The sequence below is a fragment of the Leptonychotes weddellii genome, chromosome X, assembly GCF_054177405.1.
Source record: "Leptonychotes weddellii isolate Sample4059 chromosome X, ASM5417740v2, whole genome shotgun sequence".
Classification (NCBI taxonomy): domain Eukaryota; kingdom Metazoa; phylum Chordata; class Mammalia; order Carnivora; family Phocidae; genus Leptonychotes; species Leptonychotes weddellii.
This window is the reverse complement of record NC_138385.1, coordinates 56,861,854-56,880,459: the sequence shown is the minus strand read 5'-3', so window position 1 is coordinate 56,880,459 and position 18,606 is coordinate 56,861,854. Positions and strand designations below refer to the sequence as shown.

General features: G+C 40.0%; 1 protein-coding gene across 11 annotated transcripts in view; it reads right to left on the bottom strand.

Moving 5' to 3' along the window:
- PHKA1 (phosphorylase kinase regulatory subunit alpha 1) overlaps positions 1-18,606 on the bottom strand; it is a 138,613-nt gene that overhangs the window by 15,808 nt on the left and 104,199 nt on the right. For 7 of the 11 annotated variants that reach the window (XM_081808647.1, XM_081808645.1, XM_081808646.1 and 4 more), the window contains 7 exons: positions 17,727-17,805; positions 15,161-15,327; positions 12,452-12,628; positions 10,755-10,846; positions 10,083-10,222; positions 1,633-1,789; positions 1,090-1,169 (listed from right to left, as the gene is read on the bottom strand). In XM_081808647.1, coding sequence (XP_081664773.1) covers positions 1,090-1,169; positions 1,633-1,789; positions 10,083-10,222; positions 10,755-10,846; positions 12,452-12,628; positions 15,161-15,327; positions 17,727-17,805 — 892 coding nt within the window. The remainder of the gene's footprint in view (positions 1-1,089; positions 1,170-1,632; positions 1,790-10,082; positions 10,223-10,754; positions 10,847-12,451; positions 12,629-15,160; positions 15,328-17,726; positions 17,806-18,606) is intronic. The other 4 variants (XM_081808652.1, XM_081808654.1, XM_081808649.1 and 1 more) reach the window with 3 other exon arrangements.

Here is an 18,606-nt window from a genome sequence, read left to right as displayed (position 1 = left end):
TTGGCCTATATCAACTCAGGAGAGCTCTACCCTTTCCTCTCTGAAGCTGGATTGCCCTTCTCCTTCAAACTTTTATTTAAAACTCACCCCATGAGGTCCTTCCAGATCAGTCTTTCATGGTTAATTCTTAACATATGACAAGTAACTATTATGGCCAGAAAGTAATAAACTTAATTTAAGCTGTGCCTTCTGGAAACCATTTTATTACTTTATGATCACACCTTAGTTACATTGATTTTCTAGTTTCATCAGTTTACACACACACACACACACACACACACACAGGGGTATGCCAACCTCTTCCCATACTTCTGACTCTCCTGTTGATACTAAGCACTCTGGAGGAATGGGGCATGGACAATGCCATCTTCTTTTGGATTGCCACAGTAGTGGCAAAAATTGATCTGATTTGTGATAAGAAGGTTCTGTTTGCTCAGAGTAAGGCACTATGTTGAATTATGTTCTGTCAAAGTTCATATATTGAAATCCTAGCCCAGAGTCCCTCAGAGTGTGACCCCATTTGGAGATGAGGTTTTTACAGAGGTAATTGAGTTAGAGTAAGGTCATTGTGTGCCCTAAACCTTTATGCCTAGTGTTCTTACATAAAAATTTGGGAAATTTGGACACAAAGACACATATAGAGGGAAGAAATGTGAAGAGACATAGGGAGCAAACAGCCACCTAAAAGCCAAAGAGAGAGGCCTGGAAGAAAGTCTAGAGTATAGCGGATTTTTTGTGGGTGCTAATTCTAGTTGCCCGCCCTGTTTTGGACTGCTTTTGGATGTGAGGTTTGGGAAAGAGGGTAAGTAAAAAACAAGCACAAAAACAAAAACCATCACCACCACCACCACCAAAAAAACCCGTAAAAAGCAAACTACATTTGCGTACTACTTCTTGTGGATTTACTCTTTCATTTACTCATGCCCTGTCATTATCAACATTCTCATGCCAAGTGTCTCTGACAGAAGCCCACACAGGTAGGCCATTATCATCCAGTGACAGATTAGGGCAACAGAACTGTGGTTAGTCCACACAGCTCCTGAAAGGCTCAGAGAAGCTTGATCAAACCCAACCAAAAACCATACTCACGCAGAGATGGTCTTCTCTCGAGGTTCTGGAGGGAGTCCCACTGTCAAATGTTTCTGGTGGGAGAGAAGAGCTGTGCAGGCCTAAGAAGAGATAGCATAACAGCATTATCCTTCCCATAACACCTCAGCTTTCCATGACAGTTATTCTTCTCAGTCCACAGACCTTTGCTTCCCCTTAATTTATTGACACACCAAACCCTCTTTCTCAGGAAATACCATGTAGATCAGAAGAGAGAGATTTTTAAGAAGAAACAATGAGGTATCTTTTATCTCCTAAGAGGTAAGAACTTTTAGCCTACTGCAAATTCATTCTTGAGCTGTAGAATTCTTATCGTTTATAACATCTTATCATTTATAAACTTCAGTATTGTATATTTGACATTCACAAACAAAAAGCTAATTGAATATCAGGAACTTTATGCGGGAAAGACAACATCTCAAATGATTAGATGCTGTAGTTGCCTTAAAAACCAATTATGGAAACCAATTTTTAAAAAGCACCTCCATTTAGACTTGGTATAAATTCAAGAAGAATTTATAGTACCTCATCAAGTGCTTCCACCTTCTTTCTTAAGATTCCCGAGATGTATCGGATCAGGCCCCAGTGACGAATTTCTCCAACTTTGCCATACAGTTCAGTAAGCAGCTCTCGGACTGTCGTACCCACTTCATCATATAATTCAGTGTCCCAGTCTGGTCCTCTGGAATGTTAAAGAAAGGCCTATGTTAATTATAAGTAAAGCTGCAGGCAACAATCATTTGTTTCAGTGTTATAATGGATGTGACTGTTTTTGATAGGTCTCTCTCATTAGGAAATAAATGTATTTTTACCAAGAATCCTTGTAAATCCATGATTAGTAGTCAGCTCTGAAACCCAAATACCTAGACAAGAACAAGTCTTAGTTTCAGCTGTGCTTTGACAAAATGCATTCTTTTACCCTCTTCACAGGCTTCAACGTAGCTGAAAATAAAGTCAAAGACTTAATTTAACTATTGAAAGTTCAGAAAGGGGCGCCTGGGTGGCTCAGTCGTTAAGTGTCTGCCTTCGGCTCAGGTCATGATCCCAGGGTCCTGGGATCGAGTCCCACATTGGGCTCCCTGCTCGGCAGGAGGCCTGCTTCTCCCTCTCCCACTCCCCCTGCTTGTGTTCCTGCTCTCGCTGTCTCTCTCTCTGTCAAATAAATAAATAAAATCTTAAAAAAAAAATTAAAAAAAAAAAAAAAGGAAAGTTCAGAAAGTATGCTACACTTAGGAAACTAAGAGAGATAAAAGGAAAGGATGTGTGCTTATTTGTAAAGGATGCATATACATTATTGTTGTAAAGATTACTATAACACAAGTCAACCGTGAAGTATCATAAAATACATGTAAAGTGCTACGAAATTGAGAATTTAATTTATGATGAAGGTAGATTATTTATTAAACAACGTTAAGACAATCAAGTAGCCATCTGAAAAAGAAGGTGGATTCATGCCTTACACTGAACATCAGAATTCCAGATATATCAAAGATTTAAATGGAAAGGTACTAGAAAAAATATGGGAGAACTACTTTATAACTTTGGGGGCAAGAGGACTGTTTAACTATAACCTATGCACAAGAAGCCATAAAAGAAACAGTGATGCATTTATATACATAAAAACAACAAAATTCATACTGCAGAAAACCACTGTAAGCAAAGTCATAGGACAAATTACAAACAGAAAAATATTTGCAATTCATAGGCCAATTTCCCTAATATATAAAGAACTTCAACAGGGGCGCCTGGGTGGCTCAGTTGGTTAAGTGTCCAACTCTTGATTTCAGCTCAGGTCATGATCTCTGGGTCATGAGATTGAGCCCCACGTTGGGCTCCACGCTCAGCGGGAGTCTCCTCATTCTCTCTCCCTCTCCCTCTGTCCCTCACCCCGCTCATGCTCTCTCTCTCAAAGGAAGAAAGAAAGAAAGAAAGAAAGAAAGAAAGAAAGAAAGAAAGAAAGAAAGAACAAACTGCAACAAATATAGAAAATTTAAAAAAAAGAAACAAAAGACACAAAAGAAAATGTCAAATACCGATGGATTTTTTATTTTTTTAAAAAGATTTTATTTATTTATTTGAAAAAGAGAAAGAGAGAGAGAGAGCACGAGCGGGAGGGAATGGCAAAGGGAGAGGGAGAAGTAGGCTCCCCTTTAAGTAGGGAGCCTGACTCGAGGCTGGATCCCAGAACCCTGAGATCATCACCTGAGCTGAAGGCAGATGCTTAACCTACTGAGCCACCCAGGTGCCCCAATACTGATGAATTTTAAATATAGGAAAAGGTGTTTGATCTCATGCATAGTAAGAAAAATTAAAATTAACACTACACCAAGATAACACTTCTTAAAATCTATCATGTTGTCAAAAATTTCCAAATTTGATAACACTGCATTGGTAAAGTTTTGGGAAAATAGGTACTCTTGATATATTGGTGGTGGGAGCGAAAATTGGGACAATCTCTCTGGAGAGCTATTTGGAAAAATATATTAATATTAAAAATCTCTCTATTCTTTGATCTAGGAATTTTAATTCTGGCATATCTGTAGGATAGACTCCACACATGAGAAATGATATATGCCATGAGGTTATTTGCTATAGCATTGTTTGTGATAGTGAATGATGGGAAACAACCCAAATGTCCCTCAATAGGGACAGGGTGACTTTTACAGTCCTCCTGTGAAAAAGGTGGGTCTGCGTTCCCTCCCCTTCAACCCAGGCATGCTTGTGACTAAGTTGAAAGTGCGGCTGTATGATTTCTGAAGCTAGGTCATAAACGTTAAGGCATCTTCCACTTGGTCCTTTGATGGGGCACATACTCTTGGAACCTAGACATCAGGCTCTGAGGAAGTAGAGAGACACATGGGGGAGGTCATTTGTAGGTGTTCTGGGTGACAGCCCCACATGAAGTGCCAGTCAACAACCAGTATGAACCCCTAGATATATGACTGGACAACCTCATGGTGACTTCAGCCCCAGATGCTGTCGGACCACAACTGAAGAGATCCCAAGTGAGAACTGCCTAGCTGAGCTTGGACGAGCTCCAGAACTGTGACAGATAATTTAAATACTTTTTGCTTTTATTATCTTAAGCCACTGAGTTTTTGGGTTATTTGTTAAGCAGTCATAGGTGAATGGGATATATATGTAATGAATTTCAAGATAAATAGTTTTAGTGAAAAAAAAAGCAAGGTACAGAACAGTGTATATACTATGCTTCCATTTGGTGAGACAGGTGTAAAATTATACACATATATGCTTTATTTACCTACATATGCATAAATTGTTCCTGGATGGATACGCAAAAAACCAATAACACCGATTGCCTGGGAGTTGGGAAACCAGGTATCTGGGGACCAGAGGTGGGAGAAAGACTTTTTATCCTTTCCCTGTATCCTTTTGTACTTTAAAAAGTTTGAGCCATGATAATGTATTATCTAATCAATATATTAAATTATAGTAAATATATACTATATATAATGTATTTAATATACTTAATGTATTAAAAATAAATATGAATTTAATATGTTAAATATGTTTTTAAAAACACAAAATAAAAAGTACCATAGGAAGAGTCAATAATGGATTAAAAAAAACAGTGAATGCAAGTTTGAAGAGTAACAGGATATTTAGTTTCAAAGTATATCTCCACAAGATACTTTTCAATTACAAAGTGCAACCCAAAAACTTTAGAGTGGAGGAATGTGGAAAATACTACCTTAACCAAGTGATAAAACCAGCAATGGGACTCATCAACATTATGTGCCCTCTTGATATGACACACTGAGAAGAACTCAGCATGACTTCAGTGGTATTCCTGCCCAAAATGCATAACCTGAATTTATTTATGAGAAAACACCAACTGAACCAAAATTTAGGGACATTCTGTAAAAATAATTCATCTGTATGCTTCACAAATGCCAATAACATGAAAAATAAAGGCTCAAGAACTGTTCCAGATTAAAGGGGACTGGGGACACACGAGAGTTGAATGAAATGTGTAATTTAGATTTTCTTTCGCTGTAAAGACATTACTGGGACAACTGGCAAATATAGTCTGTAGATTAGATAATAGCATTGTTTTTTTTTTTTAAAAGATTTTATTTATTTGTCAGAGAGAGAGCACAAGCAGGGGGAGCGGCAGGCAGAGGGATAAGCAGACTCCCCACTGAGCAGGGACCCCTACATGGGACTTGATCCCAGGACCCTGGGATCATGACCTGAGCCAAAGGCAGATGCTTAACTGACTGAGCCACCCAGGCATCCTGATAATAGTATTGTTCTAACATTAATTTTCTTTTTTTTTTTTAAAGATTTTATTTATTTATTTGACAGAGAGATAGAGAGAACAAGTAGGCAGAGAGGCAGGCAGAGGGAGAGGGAGAAGCAGGCTCCCCACTGAGCAGGAAGCCCGATGCGGGGCTCGATCCCAGGACCCTGGGATCATGACCTGAGCCGAAGGCAGCCGCTTAACCGACTGAGCCACCCAGGCGCCCCAATTTTCTTTTTTTTTTAAAAAAGATTTGATTTATTTAGAGAGTGTGCATGAGTGGGGGGAGGGGCAGAGGGAGAGAGAGAGAGAATCTCAAGACTCTGTGCTGAGCAGGGAGCCCAACGTGGGGCTCCATCTCAGAACCCTGAGATCATGACCTGAGCTGAAATCAAGAGTTGGACACTCAAACAAATGCACCACCCAGGTGCCCCTAATTTTCAGATTTTCGCAGATGTACTGTGCTTATGTAGGAGAATTCCTAGTCTTTAGGAAATACACAATACACACTCAAATACTTATGGGTAGAAGGGGATCAGGTCTGCCACTTACTCTCAAATGATTCAGAAAAACATATGTATGTGATGATGATGATGATGACAGAGAGAATGAGAGAGAGAGAGAGAGAGAGAGGGGGAAATTAAACCTGAGGAATCTGGATGAAGGATATCCATAAAATTTTTTTGTACTATTCTTACAACTTTTCTCTAAGTTTGAAATGGTCAAAATAAAAATAGATAAATGAATAATATTAAAGGACATGCTTTGAGATCTCACAGTCAGGGATGAACCTTTTCATTCCTAGAGATTAGAAAAAGCTTTTTGGAGATGACAGATGAACTAGGCCTTGATGGACAGCTAGAATTCCAACAAGGAGAGATGGGGTGTGGTAAAGGAGAGTAGTCCAGGCAGAGGGAAGAACATGAGCCAAGGTGTGAAAGTCGTCATGTATAGGCTGTGTACAGTGGGCTATTTTGGTGAAAGTATTCACACTGTGACGGGGGAGCAATAATAGATAAAGGTTGAAAGATCACAGAGGATGTATTTGGCCACTGATTCCCAATGATGGTGGTGATGTTGCAGGCAGAGGCAGGGGATGAGGACGAGTTGAAGATGATGACACAATTTCAAGTCCGGGTGACTAAAAGAATGACGATACTATGAACATGGTCAGGAAGTAGTAGGTTTCTGATAAAGACAGTGAACTGGAGGTTAGATATGCTGAGTAAGAAGACATATATAAATTCCAAGTAGAATTAAAGACATAAAAATTTCTTTTTTTAAAAAGATTTTATTTATTTGAGAGAGAGAGAGAGAGGGAGAGAGAGAGATAGAGAGCACAGTGGGGGGGAGGGGCAGAGGGAGAGGGAGAAGCAGACTCCCTGCTGAGCTGGGAGCCCTATGCAATGCAGGGCTTGATCCCAGGACCTGAGCCCAAGGCAGACGCTTAACTGACTGAGCCACCCAGTCTCCCCGACATAAAAATTTCTTTATAAATTATTAAAGGTATTTAAAATATTTTTTAAATTCTGGGAGGGGATGCATGACAAGAAACCCAAGAGCCAAAAAGGAAAAGACTGACAGATTTGATGGTATAAAAACTAAACTTCTGCATAGAGAAAGGCATATAAATAGTTAGCAAATTAGTTGGACGAAATATCTGCAACAAGTATAATAAACAAAATAGTAATATCTAATATCAATAAGAAAAATAAAAATAACTCAATATAGAACAAACAAAGGTTATAAACGGACAATTTGCAGAAGGAATGCTAATCAACAGAGATACGAAACCCCACCTCCCAACTTCTACTCTTAAATCCACGAGGGATATTGGGCAGAATTCCAAGTGTATTAAAACCCATGCAGCACATCATATACACTCTGCCCAAGTGGTTTGACATTACCTGGAATACTAGTTTTAGGGAGACTGCAGGTTCAATCAGATGTTATGGTGAAGTTAGTAATACAGGATTAGATAAAGAAAACCCATGCTAGGAACAGAAGAGTTGGCAGTCAACCCTGGATCATCTGAATTGGCGGGAAAGTATGAGCTTCTCATGTACAACTCCCTTTGTTTGCTCATATCAGCTACCTGACTGAATCTTCAGTTTTCATTCAAGCTACACTCATTCTGTCCTTACCCTTTATCTCGTTTTACCTTCTCTATCTCTTCATTATTTTGTATTTAGCCTTGTGCCTGGCACATAATAAGCACTCAACAGGTATTTGTTGAATAGAGTGCCTTACCCTAAGGGAAGAACGAAAGAAACAACGAAAGAAACAGAGGTGTCATGTCATGTCATTTTTTGGGCGGTAGCACATAACAAGGCTTATTGGGTGGCACTTAGGGTTGTATGAGAAGGGAAGTCCCTCAGAGCAGAAGACTGTCCAGAGGCTTATCTAGGGCACCAGCTCTACCATCCAGAAGGGGTGGAGCGCAAGGGAACTTCCAGGGGAGAGGGGAACAGGAAGTTACATGCCTAGGTGATGTGGGGATTCTCTCGGTTAGAGAGCAATGAATGGCAGCAGTGGTTTGGGGTATTCGGGGCCCCATTTTAGTTGCTTCTTATTGGCAGATGTGGAGTAGGTTTCAAGGAGTATGCGAAGGAGGCAGGCCCCAAATGGCTAAAAATATGTTTGGGCTACTTTTGATACAATGGAATGGTGTAAAAAATTGATTCTGGGGCTGGTGGGCTTTTCAGCTGTCTTTGTCACTTACTCGTTAACCAGCACGATCTGATGGAAGCAGCATGGGCTCTGGAGTCAGACAGACCCGGGGGACTTCATTACCGCCTAGAGGGCATGGAAGTCCCAGATCCCTACTTGGTCTTCTTTGACCCCACCGTGGCAGTAGGGGAAGGTGGAGCAGTGCCTCCTTTGTTACAGTAGGGCCAGAGTGGACGTCTGGGCTTTGCACTCAGTCCCTGTGGACAGGGGCAGGGCTGCAGATTTTTCTATGGTAGGAGTGGTTATTGTCTAAAAGTTGTTGGTCTTGCTAGTCTGCCCTTTCCTGGTCCTTTGTCTAGAAGGAACAGGTTTTTCTGAGGGCTCCTGTCGTCTGTGCCCATCGGCATTTTCAGGGTGCTGGCTTCTCCAGCATCTGATACAGGATATATGAGGCAACAAAGAAAACCCAGGTACATCACCACCTTGTCAGTCCTCAGGTCCTGAGGTCCTTAACCAGTCTGCCTTCTTCTTTCCACCTTTTAACACCTTGTTATGTTTGTTTTATAAATAATGTCCTCTTGTACTTAGCAGGAGGAACAGAGAGAGAGATGCATTTATCTCTCTTGTCTGGAATCAGAAGTCCCATTGTGGTTATGTTTTAAGAGCTTCACTGACTTTTAGAAATAATACTGAAATATTCAGGAATGAAATGATAAAACGTCTGGTCTCTTTTTCAAAATACTCTGGGAGAGAGCGAGAATATAGATGTGACAAGATTAACCATGTGTTTATAATTGCTCAGGCTGGGTGATGGGTCCCCGAGGGTTCATTATGCTAGTCTCTCTATTTTTGTATAAATTTACGTTCTATCCTAGAAAGTAAAAAAGAAAAGTTACTCTCCCTCCTCTGTGGAGGCTGGGCTTGAGGAGAACAGGGTGGAAATAGGAAGACTTGTTAGAAAGCCATAGCAATAGTCCTGGTGAGAGACAAAGATGTGAGTGAAGGCAGCCATGCTAGTGATGCAGAAGGTAAACATTTAGAGGTAAAACTGAATAGCCTTGGTGCTTAACTGGACATGGGGTGAAGCTTGCTGATTAGGCAGGTATTGGTTTCAACCACAAGGATGTAGAATTTCAGAATGCGACTCCACTTTTAATGTTTGACTACCGACAGCTTCCAAGTCCTACCGCTCCTCTTTCTCTTCCGGCCTATACCTGGGCATGGTGTCAGGGAAATCCAAGTGTTCCCTCCTTTGGTGCTGGTGAGAACCTTTACCTCAGCCTCACCTCCTAATCATAATAAAACCCCAATGCAGACTCCTTTCCCTGCTCACTTATGCTTTTTTTTTGACCAGCTTGGGAATCTGTTCCACTCTCCCCAGAAGTCTCATTATGTGAGTAATAAACATTTTACACTCTTTTGGTACATGGGTGGCATCATCAGTCTCAACATCCAAACCAAATTTAGGGGAGGGAAGCCCATCCTGCCTCTTCAGGTTGACGACTACATGAATAAATGAGGAAGTTCAGGTTATATTTGGGGGGAAGCGAGGGATAGGAGAGAGTTTAATTTGGGTATACTGAGTTTGAGGTATAAATACCTGAGTTTGAGGGTTCCGGACACATAGCAAATACTCAGAAATGCTAGTTTATTGTTTCCTGTAAGCCTCCATGTTCATACTTCTTTTGAGTTAAGAATTTATTTATCTGTGGATTTTTACCAAGTAACAGAGGCTTGAAATGACCATAAATAACCATAATAATGATAATAATAGTTAGCAGTTATTGGTCACCTACTATGTACCAGGCATTGTATTAGAGACTTTGCAGATACTATATCTTGTTTAATCTCTACAAGTTCTGTGAGTATAGGTATAATCCAAATTTTATAAATGATAACAACTGAGGCTTGAGGCTACACAGTGGGTAGGTGGCAAAATTCAAATCCAGGGCAATGAGACTCCAAAGCTGTGCTGTATTTACTCTGTTTTACTTCCTCTCTACGTGAACATGAAAGGAGACTGAGAATATTTATCACTTACTTCATAGTATACAGCATGTAAAGGATGTCAGCTTGCTCCTGTAAGCTGGAGGTCTCCTTCAACTGTAAAACCAGTGCTTTGAAGTCCACCTCCCCAGACTGGTCTCTAGGAAGATGTATTTCTACACGAACAGAGGGAACCTTTAGTTTGAGAAAGGACAAAAAATAAATAAATAAATAAGCCCACAAGTGCTCAACTTAAATAATGCCCTAGAGTGTTGATCTTTTCACCTCTAAACCTTTTCTATAACAATTCCCTAAATTTTGATGAGAAGTAAAACAAAACAATGAAACCTTCAAAATGAATGATGTAGCAATTTAGTTTTCTTAGAGCCTGGCTAGAAAAGTTTGCTGGAGGGAAAGGGGGTGGGGGGAATGGGGTAACTGGGTGATGGACATTGGGGAGGGTATGTGTTGTAATGAGCACTGGTTATTATATAAGACTGATGAATCACAGACCTGTACCCCTGAAACAAATAATACATGTGAATTAATTGAATTTAAATTAAAAAAAAAGAAAAAAGTGAACTAAAAAGGAGTATATCTTCACCAGGGTAGCCTTTTGCCTACCACCAGTTACTAGCAGAAACTATAATGGCTAGTTCTGTTATTTGCCATACAGATGGCAGTTTTGTGAACAGCTGACAGAAAAAAACCTCATGTGCAAGTTTACCTGGTCCTCTCGTGGGCAATGAGGCGAGTCAAGTAAGTTGAATGAAGGTCGGGAAGCCTGAAATATCTTTGTAGGAAGATATATGTGAATATCTGCAAGAGGTTGACATTTATGGGAAAGGTTAGATAACTTAGAAGACTAAAAAAAAAAGTTCACATTTATACGCAACTGATAATTTATTGAACACTACACCTGAAACTAATGATGTACCATCAGTTGGCTAATTGAATTTAAATAAAAAAAATTCATAGTTGCCCTCAAAATGGAGTTGCATAGGAGTTGTTCTCTATAGAACAAGAGTAAGAAATTTATTGTTTCTTGCTAATATCACAGAAAAGAAATATGAGTATCAGATAATTTAAAGATTGTTCCATCAAACATACTTTCAGTGGAATGCCTAGAACTGTAGCATTAAATGGCCATTTAAGATACTAAAGCCTATGGATGTAATCAACATCACAATGGTGCTATTCCTGATACTTTGATAGAATACCATATAACAGAAAGAACCCAATTCTGTTTTCTATTTTCTGGACTGCCCTGGGGAAATATCTGGCTGTCAGCAGTTGTGTTTCCTTGAGAATAGATAAATGGATGACTCCATGTAGGGAATCAAAAATGTAGTGGCTGACCTACTTTGAGATATTCCTAATGTTTTTATTTATAGTCCAAATACTTACCATAACCTTAAAGGAGAGACTGTCTGGTCCCTTTCAGCATTTTATAGATACAGAAAGAAAGATACAGAGTTCAAAAAACTGTTCAGGCAAGTAAGTAGCAGAGCCGGGAATTAAGTTCAAGTTTCCTGAATCACAATGTAGAAGTGTAATTTAATAAAGTTGATTTTTTCACATAAGCCCTTTGTCAAGGAGGCATCCTCAAAGGGTACGCTGAGCTCTTCCCTGTTCTAAATGTTAAATGATTCATGCTTAGTATCTGTGGTTAGTAATGGTCAATTAAGTGTTAGACAGCAAGAACATGCATCTCAATCATTCTCATCGTCTGTAAAATGTTACCATTTAGGTCCTGTCGGTGTGGTCAAGGAGCCCTTCTGTCCCTTCATATGCAGCTACCATAGAGGCACTGAATACTCTTAGGAGCCGTGGCTATTCCTAGCAGTGTGTAGTAGAAGACATCCTCCAGTGCAAATACCCACCGAAGGGGGGTAGTGGTCACGGGGAGGACAACGGCAGGGTTGTTGCGGTACTACTGTAGTTGAGAAATGCAGCTCTACAAGCTGCCCGGAGCAACTGACTGTAAATGGCACAGCTGGCCTAAGGGAACCAGAGGCGGCTTGCTCAAGGGAGAGTATCTCCCTCTTCGTTGCAAGGTTATCTTTTAATAGTTGGCAGTGCTTTCTCTTTAAATAAAAGTGCTTCCAAAGGAGGAACTTTCCCAAAGGAAACACCTTTTTCCATCACTTTAACCCCGATGTTCAAATGCTCCATGTCTCTTGGTCTGCTGCTTCTCACGAGGCAATGGTTAAACCGGGCTACGTGGCACTATCAGCGGCAAACCTATACACAATTCATTAACTTTACAAATATTTGAGTGCCTAATATGTTCCTTCTGTCTGAGTTGCTGGGGATACAGCAGTGAAAAACAGTTCCTGCTTGCACTGTAACAAACGTCCCGCCCCCATCCTGGGCTTCACGTCAATCCTGTGCCTGACTCCAGTGAGTCATGGCATTACTCACTCGGTACATGCAGCTCCTTGGCCTTGGTCACCAAGGACATTAAATCGCAGGTTGTTTGCACAGCAGCTTGGAACTGATCTAGCCCTCCCTTCTGTGAGGTAGGGGCTAGTTTAGGATGGGGAGCAGTGTGTGCCAAAAGGTGATCTAAATAACGAGCAACTTCATCACCACAGCGAGCTGCAAGGTTAGTGGGGGTAGGGGGAAGAGAAAAAAAAAATGAACATTTTAGTTACTTCACAATCTGCCCCACCAGAGAATGATCAGCTCCTGTGCCCATAACACAGCACTGGAAGTAGGCTGTTTTAGGTCCTTGGCGGGGGGGGGGGGGTGGGTGGCGCGGGCGGCGGATTGTGATCTTGTAGCTTTACCATTTAGAAACTATGGCCATTTACCAGGACCCACCTGTTCTTCAACTTTGCTGACACACTATTAGGGTCCTTGAAAGCAGTATGAGCTTATTATAGGACAGGTGGACAAGGATTTCATAATCTACGGATGTGCATGTGATGGGGGTGGCGGTGGCGGCAGTGGTGGTCAAGGAGTGGAATAGGGCCCTCGGAGTCTCACTGGCAGGAGGAGACTTCTGTGAGCAAAGGCAAAAATCTTCAACTAAACACCGAAGCTCACTAAAAACAGACAAATCCCATAAATGGCAGCTATAGTTGCTAATGGAAAGGACAATCTCCACGTGGCTTTGGTGTCAAAAGGATTACCGGCCACACACGGGTCCTTTTCATCACCGTATTCATTTATTCACCAAATATTTATTGCCCATTATGTACTAGGGGGTGTACTAGGTGCCGAGGTTTCAGTGGTGAAGAAGACAGACATGGTCCCTATCCTCTTGGACTCTCCTTCCCCCATACACCTCCTATAACATTATCTCTGACTATGGATAATGGAAACAAAAGACATACACATACCTCATGGATCCTAACATTTCAGACTGTACGTGAACATTTGCAACATTTATAGTTGGAAAGCACAGTGTTTGGATCAATATTAAAGTCTGTGAGGTCAGTTATGTATCATCTTTTCTGATCATCTTCAGTGATCTCTCCAGATGTTTTTCTGTGTTCTGATGTGATTTTTAAAAAAATTTTATTTACTTATTTGAGAGTGAGAGAGCATGAGAGGGGGGCGGGTCAGAGGGAGAAGAAGACTCCTCGCTGAGCAGGGAGCCCGATGCAGGGTTTGATCCTGGGACTCCAGGATCATGACCTGAGCCAAAGGCAGACACTTAACCAACTGAGCCGCCCAGGCGCTCCTGTTCTGATGTGATTAATGGAAACTAGCAAAGCTGTAAAAACGGAACTCATTCTCAGTGACATCCTAATGACAATTATTATAACCTTGCATACAATATAGATACTTGAGTGGAGGATTATGAAGAATAGGGAGAGACGTGTTCTTGGCATGGCAGGGCTGGCAAGCAATAAACATGGCCATTGTGAGACCACTGATGAGTAAAACCAGAGAGGATAAAGTGACTTAGAATGCATGATATCAAATATAGTAATATATATCATGAAAAAGATAACATTTTAGAAAGTAAGAGAATGAGTGCTACAGATGAAAGTCACAACTACCCATAGCATAGCAAACAACCTCAATATATGATTATTCTGGTCTGCTTTTCAAAATATTTGTTTATGCCAAGATGGATCTCATGACTTTGGTAATTATTAATAGCAGGAAATAACTTTGTATTTATAGTATCTTTCCAGTGAAGAAATTCACTATTTTAGATCTTACAAAAACAAATGCAGAGTGAATTAAATGGCACTTAGGTGAATAAATGCTGAGCCCAAACAAGAAAATCATCCTCTGACTGATAATGTGTTGGTCTATTGTATATGAGATAATGCTTGCTACCTCACTAAAGAAAGCCAATTTATTTTTATTCTTTTCTCTAACATACCACTCTTAAGATAAAGAAATTGGCTGCCTTAAGATATAGGCTAACAGGCAAATACCCACACAATGAAAGCAGGCGAACTGTTTTTTAGATAGCTAGAAGAATTCGCTCCTATTGGCCCTTCTCTCTTTGGGATTCAAACAATGTAATTCCTGCCTTGCCTAGGTTAGTGTTTTAACACTTTAGGGTGTTTCTCAGACATTTTTAATATATGCCCCCATGATGCTTTCTCACTATATCATCCTTGTATTCCTAGTAGCCAATTAGATTTGTTGTGCTTTATTTGTCTAGCTTGCAATATGAAAGCAAAATGCACACTGAAGAGGCTTTTTCAAATTATGCAGACCTCCCAGGAGATTCTAATGGGCCCTGGTAACATTATATATAAAAAGCATTCCAATTGAGTTTCTTATTTTTATACTTTTAAATGTCAAAAAGCAGTACTGTACATGTACAGTTCTCCTACTACATATTTGATTAAATAGCTCTCACTCACCATTGCTTCCTCTCATTTTGAAATCACCAGCCATTTCATATATATATACAGGACAGAAATCTTCCCTAACCTTAGTAAGAGAGAGTCAAACTCCATAATCCACAATCACCACAGGGATATTAGACCAGAAACCAAAGGTAAGTAGAAGGATGAAAGGTGAAGCCAAACAAAAGTAGAAGTCTAGGTGTATTAAATAGGGGTGAGACTGCTGGCGGTGAGAAATATTAAGGAGGATGCTTAACACTACTTTGTATTCTTGCCCAGCAAGGCCATTGCCTTTATGAAGCTCCCTTACCATTACGGGTTGAATCAGAGCCGTTCATCCAGTCACCAGATTCCAGCTCATTGTAGTTATCATCATAATCTTCACTGTACAGCTTACCCTCAGGTCGAGGATCCATGAAGCTCAAATGTGTGCAGCAAGACGTTGTCAAAAACTCCGACAATTTACCTGTTTGAATCCTGACAGTTACAGGGCAAATAGAAAACAGAAAATCAGAGGAAATCCTTTTAAAACAACACATTTCAGGGGGGCGCCTGGGTGGGTCAGTCGTTAAGCGTCTGCCTTCGGCTCGGGTAGTGATCCCAGGGTCCTGGGATCGAGCCCCACATCGGGCTCCCTGCTCAGTGGGAAGCCTGCTTCTCCTTCTCCCACTCCCCCTGCTTGTGTTCCCTCTCTCGCTGTGTCTCTCTCTGTCAAATAAATAAAGAAAATCTTTTAAAAAAACCCCACATTTCAGTAAGAAAAAGGATACGTAGAATGTTTGTGGTTGGGGGACTTCTAATGCTTTTATATATTAGTATAAATTTTGTAAATATGAAATTTTACAGCACTTCTAGGCATGGTGTAGTGTAGGCTGGGGTGTTGTGTTAACAAAGACTAAAATTATGGGTTCACAATCTACCAGCAGATCAGTTTTGTTCTCTTTCACCGCCATATACTATGCTGCTAACTATGTCAAACATCCAGCCAAAATCTCCACTGGCTGCAGAGAAGCTGGGACAGAATGAAGAGAAATCATCACAAATCCATCACATCATTAGAAAAAAATACTCAAAGATCATTTTGGAATTGAAAGATGATATTTGAAAATTTTATGAATTATAGAGGATTGTAGGCCATATCCTCTCCTATGTATAAAGCCAATTGCAAAACCCAAAGGGAAAGTCAGTAGTACTGATTTTCTCAAGAACCACAGCCTGGCACCTGGCGGAGAACATTATTGCTGTGGCTGCCACCAACATCCTGTACGTTTTCCAGGACACAATCAACTAAGGAAGCTAGCGCAAGGACTAAGCCTGGTCGCTTTCTCAGAGGAAGGACATTGTCCTCCTTTCCATGAAGGGGAGCAATGCGCTTCCCACTTCCCTTCGCAGACTGGAGGGACTGTCCTTCTGCCTTCAGTGAGGTGAGCTGTGGGTCGCTGCTCAAGCAAAAAACCCACTCAAAGCAGAATTGGTGGGCAGGCTCAATAAAGGCCATTACTCAAAATAGATGTACAAAAAAGAAAAAGAAGTCAGCTTGAAGGGGCTCCCAAAGGCCAGACCTTGGATAATTTGAACACTGAAAAAAACAATGACAGGAATGGAGCATAGCATATTGAATAAAATCAGAATCCATGAATCTATGCTACACTAAAACTACAAAATAAAAGGGGATAACGGAAAGCTCTCTCTCTCTTTTTTTTTAACACAAGGATTCTAACTAATAAATATGCACAGGATGATAGAAACACAGAATCATCACTTTAAAACCCCATTAGTAATAACTGATTCACCAATGGAAGGTAAGACTAGTTAAAGATTATCATAGAAAGGATATGGAGAAACCTACCAGATACCACTTTAACCAAACTGAAAGACATTCTGCATTATAACTGACCTTCTTTCTTCAAAACTGTGCTGAAAACTGTCATGAAAGGTTCACAAAAGGCTGGGGAATTGTTCTAGATTAAAAGACATCAAGGAGATATAATAACTAAATGCCAATGTGTGATCTTTGATTGGGTCTTAGAATGGGAAAAAAAGGTATGGGAAAAAAACATTATTAGGACAATTGGGTAATTGTGAATATGGACTCCAGATTAGGTAATAATAGTACTGTATCAATATTGAATTTTGTGAGTGTGATGATTGTATTGCAGCTATGAGAATACCCTTGTCCTCATAAGACAAACTGAAGTATTTAGAGTTGAATTGTCATGATGTCTCTGGCTAAATCTCATACTTCAGCAATTAAAGTGTGTGTGTGTGTGTGTGTGTGTGTACATTTGCACATATGTATGTGTGAGAGAGGGAGGAGAGTAGAGAAGAAGGGAAGGGAGGGAGGACTGAGAGGAGAGGAAGGAAGAGGAGCGAGAGAGAATGTACAAGTGAAACAGATGTTACCAACAGGTGAATCCTAAGGAAGGGTATATGGTGTTCAATACCATTTTTGCACACTTCTGTAAGCTTGGAATTTTTCAAATAAAAACTTAGGGAAAAGAGAAAAGAAAAGCAGCCAGAATTGAACAGTTCAGTAGCTTTTTTGCTTTTGAAAGAATAAGTTTTCTGGTCCACTGAATTGATGAGGTCTAGGCAAAGAACAGGGTGGGGAAACATTCCAAGCCTTCTCTATAACATTAAATTCCTTCATTCGAACTATCAAAAATGAGTTCCTCTAAATAGAATGGGACTATACTGTGCAACGGATGAATTGTTGAACACTGCATCTGAAACTAATGATGTACTATGTATTGGCTAATTGAATTTAAATAAATAAATAAAAAAGACACAGAGAAAGGCATTACAAGTCTACCATTACTATACCCAGTTTCCAAATTTCATTTCTTTTCACTAAAAAGTGTGTAGAGGTCACTTACCTTGCTCCACCAAAGTAGCCATCCTGCATTTTTCGGAGTGCTGCTAGGATACTTGAATTCAAGCTGGTTCCGTCTTCATCTTGAAATGAAGAGAATTTTAAAACAATTTTTTGTGGTTTTAACTTTGAAATAAGGGGAATATTTCAATTATTTCAAACCAACATTTCTGGTGGTAATGGTACAGATGAGACGCTCTTCATTGTCCACCCTGTATTTCAACAATTGGTCTGAGAGCCAACAACACCATAGAATGGGCAAGTGGTAAGGGCGATTACCAATAGACAGAGTTCCTCAAAGATAGTATCTTATCATAAGCACTTAGCACAGTGCCTGATGGTGGAATACTTAATGGTTACTGAAAGCTGACAATAACAACAACAACCATTTGTTTAATGTTAGGTGCCAAGCACTGTGCTAAACATTTTATATATTATCTCATGTAAGGAGCCTTGGTGTGTGTGTGTGTGTGTGTGTGTGTAGGCATACAAAATAAAGAAGGCTAACAATTACCTGACTTTATGTGCAGGGGATCATACTATACATACTCTTTCATGATCCACTTTTCTAACTTATCCTTTGTAAAAGCTAAAAAAGATTCCAGAGCAGACATTTAAACTGTTTTTGTATTATAAGCAACACTGTGATGAAGATCACTGTACTTACATCTTTATGCACCTATTCTGTGATTTCCTTAGGATAAATTCTAATAAGTAAAACTGTTAGGACAAAGGGAACACTTACTAAAAATTTTATAGAGACTGCCAAAATTGCCCACTAAAAAAGTTGTGCCAATTATATTTCCACCATCAGTATAGAAAGCGGCTGTTTTCCCACATCTTTATTAATGATCTTTTAAATCTTTGTTTATGTGATACTTATA